At 54.7% G+C, this 12883-nt stretch overlaps 1 protein-coding gene across 4 annotated transcripts in view; it reads right to left on the bottom strand.

Moving 5' to 3' along the window:
• EML1 (EMAP like 1) overlaps window positions 1-10169 on the bottom strand; it is a 174943-nt gene extending 164774 nt beyond the window's left edge. For all 4 annotated transcript variants that reach the window (XM_063091536.1, XM_063091538.1, XM_063091539.1 and 1 more), the window contains exon 1: window positions 10027-10169. In XM_063091536.1, coding sequence (XP_062947606.1) covers window positions 10027-10054 — 28 coding nt within the window. In that variant the 5' untranslated portion in view covers window positions 10055-10169. The remainder of the gene's footprint in view (window positions 1-10026) is intronic.
• Window positions 10170-12883: the final 2714 nt, after the last annotated feature.

Here is a 12883-nt window from a genome sequence, read left to right as displayed (position 1 = left end):
ACAAATGTGGCGTATCCACACAATGGATTAAAAAGGAATGACGGACTGACACAGGCTGCAGCGTGGGTGAACCTGAAATGTCCTCCTGAGGGAAAGACGCCAGGCACAAAGGCCACATATACGCTTCAGCTCATATGAAATGTCCACAACAGGCAAATCGGTTGAAACAAAGTCGATTAGTGGTTGCCAGGGGCTGGGGGCAGGGGGACGCACGGGGTGACTGCTCATGGGTATGGGTATTTTTGGGGGGTGGGGGTTGATGAAAATGTTCTAGCATTTATTGTGGTGATGGTGGTACGTCTCTGTGAGTATACCAACAACTACTGAATGCGCACTTTTAAATCGGCGAATTATACGATATGTTTCAATAAAGTTGTTACCAAAAAACCAAAAAAAAAAGTAATGGAAGCAGGATTGGAACCCAGGATTCTTCCCCCAGAGCCTGCAGCCTGAGCTTCCTTGCCATTTCCTTTGCCCTCCCCCGGGACCTCGGAGGAACCTGAGCACAACACCCCTGGCTGGTGGTCCCCCGCCCAGGTTCCCACAGCCTCAGAGCAAGATGGGGTGCGGGGACCCCACCTGTTCCGACTGGGCAGGCCAGGGTTGCTCAGGAGCAGCAATGTCATCCCTGAGACATGCTCCCCTTGCTGCCCTGGGGCTAAGGCCACCCCAGCAGACCCCATGGGTCCCAGAAAGCCCGGCTGCAGCCACACCCTCTCCCCAGGGTGGCTGCGTGGATCCCCACTTGGCGGTGAGTGGGGCTCCTCAGGAGCACTCAGGAGGGGCACTCAGGAGACGCACATCACAGCTGTCAGTCCTGATGGCACCTATTTGTGGCACCTCGCCCCCTGGATTTTGGGTCATTGCTGAGGCTCACCCCTCTTTCAACAAACTCAATGTTTCAAGGTGCCAAGAAAAAGGAAGAAAGTCCAAGACGGGGTGATTTTTGTTTTTGCTTTTGTTTTTGCAGGTCTGACACTCCTGACTCAGCCAAGAGTCTGAAATGTGATGGGGCCCCCTTTCCTGTGCTTGCTGTCTCTGCAACGGGACCCCACAGCCCCATTCCCACCCTGGGGCCGACCGAGTCCTCTGCACAGCCACTGTCTGGGGACGGGGGAGGTTGGTGCCTTCTGGCTGTGGGTGTGGAGCTAGGTGTGTCCTACATTCTTCATCTAAGCCTGCCAATGACCTGCAGGTACTCTGACCTGAGACCCTGCAGGGAGCCCAGGCCTGACCCCACAGCTTGCCTTGCTAACCCCAGTGAGTCCCCATGCCCCGCCCTGTCCTGAGTTTGGTGAATGAATCATGAACAGATACAGACAGGGATGTCCTCCAGGTCTCTGATAAGCTTCACCTGTGAGCCGTCAACCTTTCCCCAGTGTCTACTGAATACAGGTCAACCCCCACCTGGCAACTGAGGGCACCCAGACCCATCTCAGGAGGTCCCTCTTTCTTCTGCCCTCACGCCCCCGCCTGCCATCAAACCAGCCAGCTGGCATTCCCCAAGTGTACCGTGTAGCTCTGGGGCCCTCGTCCACGCTGTGCCACGCCACGGACTGCCTTTCTCCTGACCCAGCAGGGTCGGCCCCTTGATCCAGGTCTGGAAGAAAGCTCAGTGCCCTCCTCCTGGTATCCGTGCATTTTCAGGGGAGTTAGGATCTTATGATTTCTTTCCCTGGAAGTGGTGGCTGTGTTTCTAGCTCCCTCATCATGTACATCCCAGGTGTCTGGGCTGATGAGATGGGGCAAAGCGCCCTCAAACTGAGCTGTGACGAGCACAGATCATCGAACATGGATGGGAGGGGGCTGCCTTGGGTGGGGCAGACAGGAGATTCGAAATATGCTTCTCTCATGGGGAGGAAGTGGGGAGTCCTGGGGAAGGGGTGCCCAAGGGGTGGGGACATAGCACAGCGTCTGTTCCAGCCTCAGCCATACTTCTTGGGCAGGACATTGCCAGAAGCATCTGCCAGTGGCAGAACACAGATGGTGTGCAGCCCTGGGCTGCATGGAGGGGCCCCACTGCCATGGGTGTGGCTGAGCCCACGCTGGTCCTGGGACAGGGTCGGGGGACCAGGCTTAACTGCAGTCACTGAGAGAGCAGAGAACTGCTCCAGAGAGACTTTGGAGGTAAGAGACCTGTTTCTCATTATGTTATATTCCTGGCCTCAGAATCCTATGGAAACCTCTCCAGAGGCGAAGGGCTTGCCTGAGGCCAGTGCTTTAGTGACAGAGCTGGGCTCAGGGCCAAGTTTCCGGGCTCCAGACCCAGGGCTCCCCTTGACATATCCCTGCCTCCCAAAGAAATTCAAAGTGAGTTGCTTGTCTAGACTCCTATAAAACCTGTCCCGCAAGCCTGCCCCAGACCCAGCTCCCTTCTTTGACCTTCCCCGGGCAGCTTGGTGTGTAAGAAAAGACCCCAGGTTGGGGTCCGCACACCTGCCACCAGGTTTCCTCTTTCCCAATCACTCACTCACTGTGTAAACGTGGGCGAGTCACTCGGTTTCTCTAAACTTCAGTTTGCTCCTCTGTGAAATGGACTAATAATGTTTACTGCTTAAGGTTATTAGGGGAGTCAGGTGGAATTGTGTGTGTGACAGGACCTAGGGAAAGGGAAGCCACCATTTTTGAATGTCTACAGCATAGATTCTTGTTTAGTCCTCGGGTAACCTCAGCCAAACTGAACTGGGTTGGTAAAGGCAAATCCCACAAGGGGAGACCCGGGGCTGAAGTCCCTGCTCACGCTCACAGCACAGTGCCCGGCGGGACACCATGCACACAGTACCTGCTTCATAAGCATCTGCTGGGTCAGAACGTCAGCTCAAACTGTGAGTGTGTCCCTTCAGCGGGAAGCGACCGGAAGGCTGTTTTCTGCAACTGCACCAGTGCTTGATGTGTTTTTCCACCAGAAAAAAAAAATGAGGCAGGATTCCTAGAAGATGTGTTTAAACTTGGTAGAGGTTCTCTAAACAGTTCGGCTTAGAGGTTGGAACACGGGGCCCAGGACTGCTGGAGCGGCTGATTCCCAACACGGAGCTCAACAATCCAAGACCCAATTCCAGTTTTATTTTTAGCAATTTAGTCGACATCCTTGACTCATTATACAAAACACTGTGTGTTATATATTGCCACAAATTTTTAAAATTTGTTTAGTTTTATATATATGCTATTACAAGTCAGCTGGAAGCCTGTTATTAAACTAATACAGCTTCTATGTGAAGGTGTCTTAGAATGAAGACTACAGATGTTTTTCCACATGAGGGGGATGAAACAGACTGTTCTGTTTTTTTCATTTTCCAATATTATTCTATAATTATTTCCTTCTAAACTCACAACCCAATTTTCGGATCTGTGGACTACATAGATTAAACGAGCTTCACGGCCTATTCATTCCACCCCCTCTTTTGTGCCTTAGCAAATTAAAAAAGGGAGATTTTTGGCAGTTAACTGCTAATATTTCTCTTCCTCGTGTTGTGACCAAATCTTTCAGAAATTTGTTTTTGTGCTTTTAAGTGTAAATTCAAGTCTGTGGGAGAGAACAGTGTTTTGAAAAATCTTGCCCCTTTGCTTTGAGCTGCAGAGATCTGTTGTTTCCACAGCATACCGAGCCCATCCCACCTCATGGCACAGTCAGGAAAAAACAGAGGCTGTTCTGATGGATGCAAAAATTTGAAATTTGGAATGGATGACAGTGGATCATTTACCCTCCTCAGCAACCAGTTTCTGTATATTATTTTGACTGTATAGTATCAAGAAAAAAAAATGGTCAAGTGGTTGCTAACAGCTTTGTTCCATGTAAAAAAATATGATAAAAAAAAAAAATAAAACCTATCTTGTTATCCCAAGAATACTCAATTAGAATTGACCCAATACTTTAAAAGAGAAGTAGGTAACTTTCATTTCCAAGTTGGAATTTCTAACAGCTTCTAACCTGCATTTCTGCTCATAAATGAAAAAGCCCTCAAGGGTCCTTTGGGTATCAGAGCAGGACTTCCAGCCATGTGAATATGTCCATTTGCTGCTCAGAGGTTCGCGTGCAGCCAAGGGCAGCACTGAGCAGCAGTGCCTGAGCCCTGCCAGATGTGGGGACTCAGGACACATGTGCACAGCCATATGCTAGCCTGTGGGACTCTAGGTGAGTGAATGCAAATAGCCTCTCTGAGGCCAGCAATGAAAAGAGGCCTGTCCCAGGTCCCATGGCAGCAGGGCTCCAGCCACACCTGGACACATCTGCTGACATCCTAGAGTTAGCTCAATGTTCCTGTGAGCAGGACAGGGATCCAGGCTGGCACCGGTCAATGCTATTACCCAATGAAAGGAGCAGGTTGGGGGGATGGGGGCTGCAAGGATGCAGGATCCCCTGGGGGCTGCAGAACTCAGGGAAGGGTCGCTGGAGGAGGGAGGGCTCCAAGCAGCCTGGATGAGAGGCCAGCTTTGAGCAGGACAGAGAGGTGGGAGGAACCTCAGCAAAGAGCTGTAGGGCCTGACCTGCACCTGGGAATCAAGCCTGAGTCCCAGCTCTCCATGCTGTAGCGGGGTGACTCTGGGCCCGTCTCTCTTTCTCTTGGGCCTCAGTCCCCCCCACCTCCCATAGCATGGGCCCCACGGGTTGGGAATGTGGTGTGAACAGTGATGGTGGGCGCCATGAGGGCAGTAATGGGGATCCCCATCTGGGAGTTCCTCCTGCGTCTGCCACGCCCCATGCCCAGCCTCCCATGCAAGGTCATCTGCTGCTGCTCAGGTCAAGTCCTTCTTCTGATCAATACCACAGGTGCCCAGCACACCTGTGGCGCCGTTTAAAGTTTCATGCCTGAGGGCTGTGGCTGCCACCACACCTGCCTGGTGCCTCCATGATTCATAAGTTTAAAAGCATCAACTCATCTAGTACCCATGACAACCCTGAGGCTGTGGTGTCACCTCCACTTGAAAGATGAGATGACTAGGGTCAGAGAGGAGAAGTGTCCACAGCCTGGGCACAGTGAGGATCGGATCCTGCCCAGGTCCTCCAGCCACTTCAACGAGTTTTTACAAACGGACCCCTGAGACATTGCCATCCACAGACTCCTGAAGACGGGTAGCCTGTCCTTCGGGCCTTCCTAATGGGGAGGCAGCACCAGGCCTCAGCCTCCCTGCACCCTCCCTGCCCCCACCCCTCACGGTTGTCAGAACTCCGTGCTGCCGTCCTGCCATCCCTCCTCTCCTGAGTCAGCCTCACCATCCCTCCTTAGGACCACCTTGCCAGCCTCTTCCCTGGCCTCTTGGCCTCCAGATTCTATCTCCAGTCCCTCTGCCCACCACACTGAAGCAATCCAGGTACCTCCTTGGCTCCAGAGTATTCACTGGCTCCCTATTGTCCAGGGATGAAACTTGAATGCAGTTATCTGCCTAAAAAGGGCGCATGAACGGAACCAGGCGGCCCACACCTTCAGGAGGGAAGCAGCCTGGAAGACGCTGAGGCCCGGGGGCCTCTTGAGGTCCTTTCCAAGAGCAGGGCTTACACACTGTGATTAAGTGTTTTGCTTTTGTCTCCTCGTGGAGATGCTCACCACAGGCCCAGGCACTGCAGAGAGACCAAGGTGGGTAAGTAACCATAAAACAGAGCAAAACCTTAGCCACTTGCTGCCTCACAGCCATGGGGAAACACTGATGCCACATGAAACCTCCTCTTGTCCTTGGGGTCTTGGGGACAGCTGACCATGCCCTGCCACCACCCTTGTGGGCAGGTACAGAGAGGGGCACAGGGTGCAGAGCCCCTCCCTGGGGCACCAGATTATGTCAGAGGTCTCCCCTGGCACCAGGATCACTTCATGCCCTTTCCCAGTACTTGCCTGTCCTTAAATCCAGGGAAGGAATCCCCTGCTCAGGATCCCACACCTAGGAGTGCAACAGAGCCTCCTCGGGGACTGGGATGGCATGGATTGCAGGAGGGTCTCCTAGGAGAAGCTGAGATGAGAGCTGGGGGAAGCCAGGACAGGGAGGGGAGGTGGAGGCTGCCCTGGTCCCTGGTGAGGGGCCCACTCTGAGGTCTGGGGGCAGGGCAAGAACTTGGGGCTCTTTCTGGGCTCTGGGATGCCAGGAGCAATTGAGTGAACAATGGAGCTGCCCCCCCTCTGAAGTCTTCAGATCTTGCCCTTGGAAAAACATCCTTGAGTTCAAGCAGAGAGAGGTACTCGGAGAGCCAAGTATTGGGGGCCTGTGGGGGACCCTAGAGAGCTGTTGGCCCTCCCAGCTGAATCTCTTGGTGACACCTCCAGAAGCTACAGAGCATTGAGGGGGGCAATGAAGACAGGGAACAGCCCCTCCTATTCCCCCCAAAATGGCACTAACAAGGGCAACCATTTCTCACTATACATATGGGGGGACTATGGCCCAGAGGGGGGCAATGGGTTTGGCAGAAGGTTATACAGGAGAAAAAAGAGGGGTGCTCTGCTGGCTGAGCCTGAACACTTACTCAGGTTGGGGGTCTCTCCTTGCCATGCCCTCCGCAGCAGGACAAATGCCCACCCATCATCAAGGCTCAGAGATGTTAAGTGACTTGCTTATGGCCACAGAGCCAGGGAACAGTAGTTGGAGTGGGGATTTGAACCCTGGGCTCTGATCGACCTGCATTCGTTGTTGTGCCCAGAACAGGACAGACTATTCTTAGGTGCTTGAAATTGTCAAGTTGCTTTGTTGGAAATTTTCCCAAACATGCGGGAACTGACAGCAGAGAGGCCTCCAGATTCTCTTCCTGCAGATTCTGCCAAGAGGGGAGTGGGTAGATCACAACGTCCAAGTTAGGAAAAGACAATCAACAGACCCAGGATGTGTGGAGCCAGGACCTTCTGGGCCCCCCTCTATGCCAAGCTGGCGCACTTACAGATCCTGACTCCAGACCCAGTGAGGGACATGGTGAGCCCCCTTTTTACAGATAAGGAAACTGAGGCTCAGGCAGGTGAAGTGACCGACCCAAGACTCCCCGCACTGGAGAGGCAGAGCCAGGCCTAGAATGCAGGCAACTGTGAAGCAAGTGCCTTCACCGGACGGGGTGTGGGAGCCGGCAGTTCTTGGTGCAGGCAAGTTCCTGCTATAAATATGATGCTGACTCCCTGGTAACCTTAGCCTCCAGGCTCACTCGCCCAGGCACAGGGCCATAAATCCCAGAGCTGGCTGCCTCCTGCTGTGCTCCTGCTCCGGCAGAATTTTCCTGACACCCTAACAAGGTACCACATTTTTCTTTACAGCCTCCAAATCATCGGAGGCAATGTTGAGCTAGCTATCTCTGAGATGAGAAGCGCTGTTTTTGCAGAAGAGACCCAAAAAGGCCAATAAGATGGCCAGCCCACCCCCCTCCAGTGTGCAGGGTGGGACTCCCTAGATGAGGGATCTCACCTAGGTTCTGTGCAGTGTCTGGGGAGCTGGGTTTGAATCCCCACTCTTCCATGTACCAGCTGGGTGACCTAGGGCCAGTCCATGTGCCTCTCTGAGCTTCATTTCCTTAGCTATACAGTGCAGTTGATGTCACCCATCTCTGGGGATTCAACAGATCAGCATGTCCAAAACGTCCAGACACAGAAGATAATTTGGCACTTCCTTTCCCTCTCTGGGTCACAGCTTATTTATTGGTTGAATAATAATAACAACAGCTATAATAGCTAACAATGAGCCTGACGTTATTTTAAGTGTGTTACGCGTTTTTAGTCATTTAATCCTTACTGCAGCTTGCGAAGCTAATGTCCCATTGTTGTCCCCATTTAAAGGATGAGGAAACCGAGACATGGTGCCCAGCAGTAATCTGCCCAAGGTCACACAGGTTGTGAGAGGATTGCTGAGAACCTCCTCCCTGTCCACACAGGCCCAGGGATTGGTTCTGAAAACATACACGGGCTGCGTTTCCCTTACCCAAAATGCTTGAGACCAGAAGTATTTCAGATTTGGGATTTTTTTCCCCCAATTTTGGAATATTTGCCTTATAATTACTGGTTGAACACCCCTAATCCAAAAATCTCCAATCTGAAATACTCCAATGAGCATTTCCTTTGACCATCATGTTGTCGTTCAAAAAGTTCCTGATTTTGGAGCATTTTATGCTTTGGATTCTCAAATCAGGGATGTCAACCCATAGAAACATTTCACAGCAGCATCCTGTGTCCAACCATTGCTGTGGGGCAGGAATCCTAGAAAGGCCTGAACTTCAGACAACACACTTCCAGGAGACCCCCTTCCAGGGCCAGGGTCTCCACCCCGCAAATAAATATACTTCCCTGCACCCAGGCGCTGTCTTTACTCCTGCTGACTGGGTTCAATGTCAAGTCTGCATCTTGGAGACGAAAGACCATCCTTACACGGTATTTCATAGATTGGATAACGAAGCCCTGAGCTTGCCCGGGGCCACCTGCCCAGCCAGGGCCAACAGAGCCAGGATGGAATCCAGCTCTACCTCCCAGCCCAATTGGGCTGACCCTGTCCTAAATGGGGAAGGGACCGTGAGGCCCACATCTCCCCGCCTCCAGGCTGTGCACACACATGCATGCGCAGTGCCCATTCCATTGCCCCGACAGACTAAATATTGTCCCGGCCTTCCTGAAATACCCATCTCCATGCGGGTGGCTTTACGAGCTGCTAAAACTGGGGCTGTGTCCCTGGTGGAGGGAGAGAGCTATTCCGGGTTCGCGTCAGGTGTGGGGCAGGGCCAGCCAGAAAGGGCCGTCTGCTGGCTCCCCGGCTCCCGCGGCCTTTGCAGCCACGGCGGGCAATTCCTGGCAGCCAGCGTGACTGTCTCCCGGTGGAAGAGGGCGAGGTCAGGTCACTTCTGTCAGTGTCCCCCTCCCCAACGCACACAAACACTCTCTCTCTCTGTTCTAAATCAAACCAGGCCAAGCCCAGGCACTGGGACTGTCCATCAGACACTGTGCAGGGTGCCGGTGCCCACAGCCCACCCCAGCACCCCCGGGACAGCTCAACATTCCCTGAGAGTCTCCAAGGCAGGGTTTTATGGATAAAGGAATCCACAGGCCAGAGACAATTGGTGGCTTCCGAAGGAGGACTTTGCTGGAGGAGGCTGGACCTGGATGCATGACCCAGGGACACCCGCTCGCTGCTGCCACGCAGGGGCCACTGAGCATTCACTACACACCAGATGCCACAGACACTTGGACACATTATCGCAGTTCATTTTTACAACCACCTGTGGGTTAGATACTGTCACCACTGTCTCCATTTTCACCTGGGGACACAGGCTCAGAGAAGTTAAGCCACTTGCCCAAGGACAACCTATCTGGAAGTGAAAGAATTCTAATTTGAACCTGAATCCCAGATGTAACCCCCAGATTAGGCTGTCTCCAGTCCCCACCCTGCCCAAGGCTGGCTCAGGGGGATGTCCACATCAGAGCGTGTCTTTAACTGGAAGGAGCCAGGGGCAGCCAGCCAGGGGCATGGGCAGCCAGTCCTCACCGCAGCCTCTTGCCTCAGGGTGGGCAGGGGACATGCAGGCAGACCCCCAAATCTGACTGCCTCTCTGCCTGTCTGTGCCCCTGGTCATTTCCAACCTAGAGGATTTGGGGGCCCATGGAAATCCTGCCTTGTGCTGGGGATCCAGGGGCTCAGCAGTTCCTGGAGGTATCAGACTCTTGGGGAATCTGATGGAAGCTGTGGGTTTCCCCCCCCAGATAAATGTTTACACACTCGTTTGCATGCAGTTCCAGAGGCTCATGGCACCCTGAGACCACCCAGGGATCCAGCCACAGTCTGGGCCCCTGCTGCCCTGTGGGTCAGCTCTGGCTGCTCCAGCTGACATCTCAGGAAGGGTTTGCAGCATGCACAGCTTCCTGCTCTAGCCCTATTAGAAAGCCAGGGGGGTGCGGCAGAACTTAGCTTTGAAAATCAAGCTCCCCCCCTCCAGGGGCAAAAGCCCCCAGGAGTCAGGCTAGGAGGAAGGGGGTCCAGCCTCACAGCTGCCTGTAGCCAGTGGGGGCCCCAGTGCCCTCAGCAACCGGCGGCCTTGGCTCTGCAACCAGAGACATGGTGGGTAAATATAGCACTGCCACTCACCGGCTGAGGGGCCCTCGCCGTCCGACATGGTGCTGGAGATGGGTGGCCTGTTGGCCACCAGCCTGCAGGGACACTCAGAGCCCGCGGCAGCCGTCACCCACCCGGCAGGGCTTGGGGCTGCTCCGTGTCCAGCCCCCAGGCCGTGTCCCGCCCCGCTGGCCTGGCCACCCCCCCCCATGCTGGGCTGGGCAGATAAGTACTTGTTCCAGTGCCAGGAGCCTGTGCGATTGGTGGATAATTCTGGGCACTGCCCTCCCCTGCTCAGGGCCTCTCCCGGGCAGCCCCAGAATGTTGCCTGAGAAGCTGCTGCACCCCTGGGGGCTTGGTCAGTGCCCGAGACCCTAGCCCCTGGGGATTCCAGAATGCCTGCACACTCTGTCCCTGGGAATGGTTCCACCCACCCAGCGAGGGGCATCTGTGGGCAGCCAGGGAAGGAGAATCACAGGTGATGCCAGCCACAGAGTTGGTGCCTGGTGCCAGGAGCCATGCTAAGCACTGCATGCTCATCATCTTGCTCTGTTCTCCGGAGCTGTCTCGACCAGCATGGCCATGTCACAGATGGGGTTAAGTGACCCGCCCAAGGCCACCCAGCCAGTTCGGGGCGTGACCGGGATCTGGAGCCGAGCTGTCTGTTTCCAAGGCTACAGGAAGGCGTGACCCTTGCTTTGATTGTTTGGCCAAGAGCAGCCAACACGTATAGGCACCTACTAGGTGCTCACTGTCCCATCTGTGTGTGTGGGGGTGTTGAAGGGGAGAGGCGCACTCCCGACGGGCAGCCATGCCATTCTGTGCCTGGCACAGCGCGGGTGCTCAGGAAACACTGGTTGAGAGAACACTCTCTAGCAAGCACTTGGTATGTGCCTGCTATGGGCTTTGCTAAGAGCCAGTCCAGCCTCTCTCCTGGGTTCCCACAAGGTGAAGGGCCAGTGTTCCCAGAGGTGTCTCCCCAGGGTCGGGCTCTGCTAGCCCCATGCTGAGCTTGAGGTCTGCCCAGTTCTGCATACAGAGCACAGAGGGCATGGAGTGGCTTAAAGAGAAGGGAGAGAAGCTGGTTATGTACCCCAATCAGAGAGATACAGGAGGGCTTCCAGGAAGAGCTGGCATTTGAGTCACCTTTTTAAGGGACAAGAAAGTTTTTTTCAGGGGAGGAGAGGGTATTTCAGGAGGAGAGTCCGGCAGGTGCAAAGGTTAGAAGTGGGAAAGCCCAAGTGGAGAGTGGCAGGGGTCCCCAGCAGGGGCTGGAAGTGGTGGCGATCCCAAGAAGAGAAGAAGGTTGATGCCTGTGCAAGGTGAGGCGTCCAGGGCTGGGGAAGTCAGAGGAGGCTTCCTGGAGGAGGAGGCAGATGCTGGTGCTGACAGTCGACGAGCCAGAAGAGTGACAGAGGGATACGGCAGCGTGCTGAGGCATCCTGGCAGCTCTTCCATCTGCACTGAGGCCTTTCCTAGCTCAGAGACCCGGAGAGTGAAGGCAGGAGGGACAAGGCCACCCTGTTTCCAAAGGAAGTCCCTTCCAGGGATGGGGTGAAGAGGAGGGCTATGGAGTCACAGTCCCCACCCTTCACCCCTTACACTGGCCATTAGAGAGAACAGCAAGGAATTCAATCCCCATGAAGTGGTTCCAGGCCTCCTGGCCTTTGCCTGTGCTGGTCCCTTGGCCAGGAATTCCTTGTCCTCCCCGGCCCCTGAGAAGCCTCATGTGACTGCAGCTGAAGGCAGGTCACGGCCCTGTGCTGTGCTTCCACCTGCCCCACACTCCTCTCTGCCAACGCTGACCTCACAGTGGTCAGACCTGGTCCTGGCCATGTCCACCTCTTGGTTGGCTCTTGCTGTCCTGCAAGGTAATGAGCTCACTGTCACTGGGGGTATGCAAGCAGGGCTGGACAGCTACTGGGTGGTGATACAGTGGACAGATTCAAGCATCGGGTGGGGTTAAATGGTTAGATTAAATGGCTTTGGGGTCCCTCTAGGGTGACCAACTTGTCCTGTTTGTCTGGGACTTGCCCTGTATTAACCTTGAAAGTTCTGCATGTTTACTGGGAGCCCCCTCAGTCCTAGGCAAAGCGAGATGGTTGGTCATCCTGGGTCCCTCCTAGCTGAGATTTTTAAGTGAAAAAGAAAAAGAAAAAGCCAGACCACCCCTGGAACTGGCTCACCACCAGGCGCTCCATGAGACTGCCAGAGTCCAATCCAGGGTGCCACGGGTATGGGATGCACCGTAGTGAGGACAAACATTGGGGCTGCAGAAAAGAGCCCCACCAAGCCACCTGACCTCCCAGACAGAGGTCCTCACCTTGGCCACTCCAGAGAGATTGCAGGACCAAGACTGGGAGGAGCCTGGTGTTGGATGGACTTGGGTCGACGGCCAGATCCAGCAGTCCTCCCAAGTGATGGACACGCCTGGCCCCAGCCTCTGTTTCTGGACTGAAAGGGGTGATGCCTGTAGGGGCTGCAATGGGTATTAACACCAGGGCCAAGACGCCATGGAAGGGCATTCCACCTCCCACCCTGAAGTTATCTGTCTGTCTGTTCCCGTGTCCCACCCAAACAGGCCACCCAGGGTCCACTGGCTGGAGCCGGCTCCCTGTGTGCAGGCCATTTCCCCTTCCTGTCTCCGGCCCCAAGTCCCTTCCTGTTTTCCTTATTGTGGGAAAATATGTTGGGGGGAAAAACAAGTCGGTCCCCCTGTTCCTGAGGTCGCTGTGGCAGCGAGCAGACTGGCTGCACGTGCGTGGGAACGCGTGTGTGCACTCTTGGGTGGGGCATGGCAGGGATCTGGGGGGTGAGTGTGAGATGTGCGGCGTGTGCTCCCGTGCAAGTGTGTGTATGTGTGGGGGGCGCGTACCATCTGGGAGGTGAG

The sequence above is a fragment of the Cynocephalus volans genome, chromosome 3, assembly GCF_027409185.1.
Source record: "Cynocephalus volans isolate mCynVol1 chromosome 3, mCynVol1.pri, whole genome shotgun sequence".
NCBI classification, from domain to species: domain Eukaryota; kingdom Metazoa; phylum Chordata; class Mammalia; order Dermoptera; family Cynocephalidae; genus Cynocephalus; species Cynocephalus volans.
Note: the sequence above shows the minus strand (reverse complement) of the source record. Positions and strands in the feature narration are given on the sequence as shown.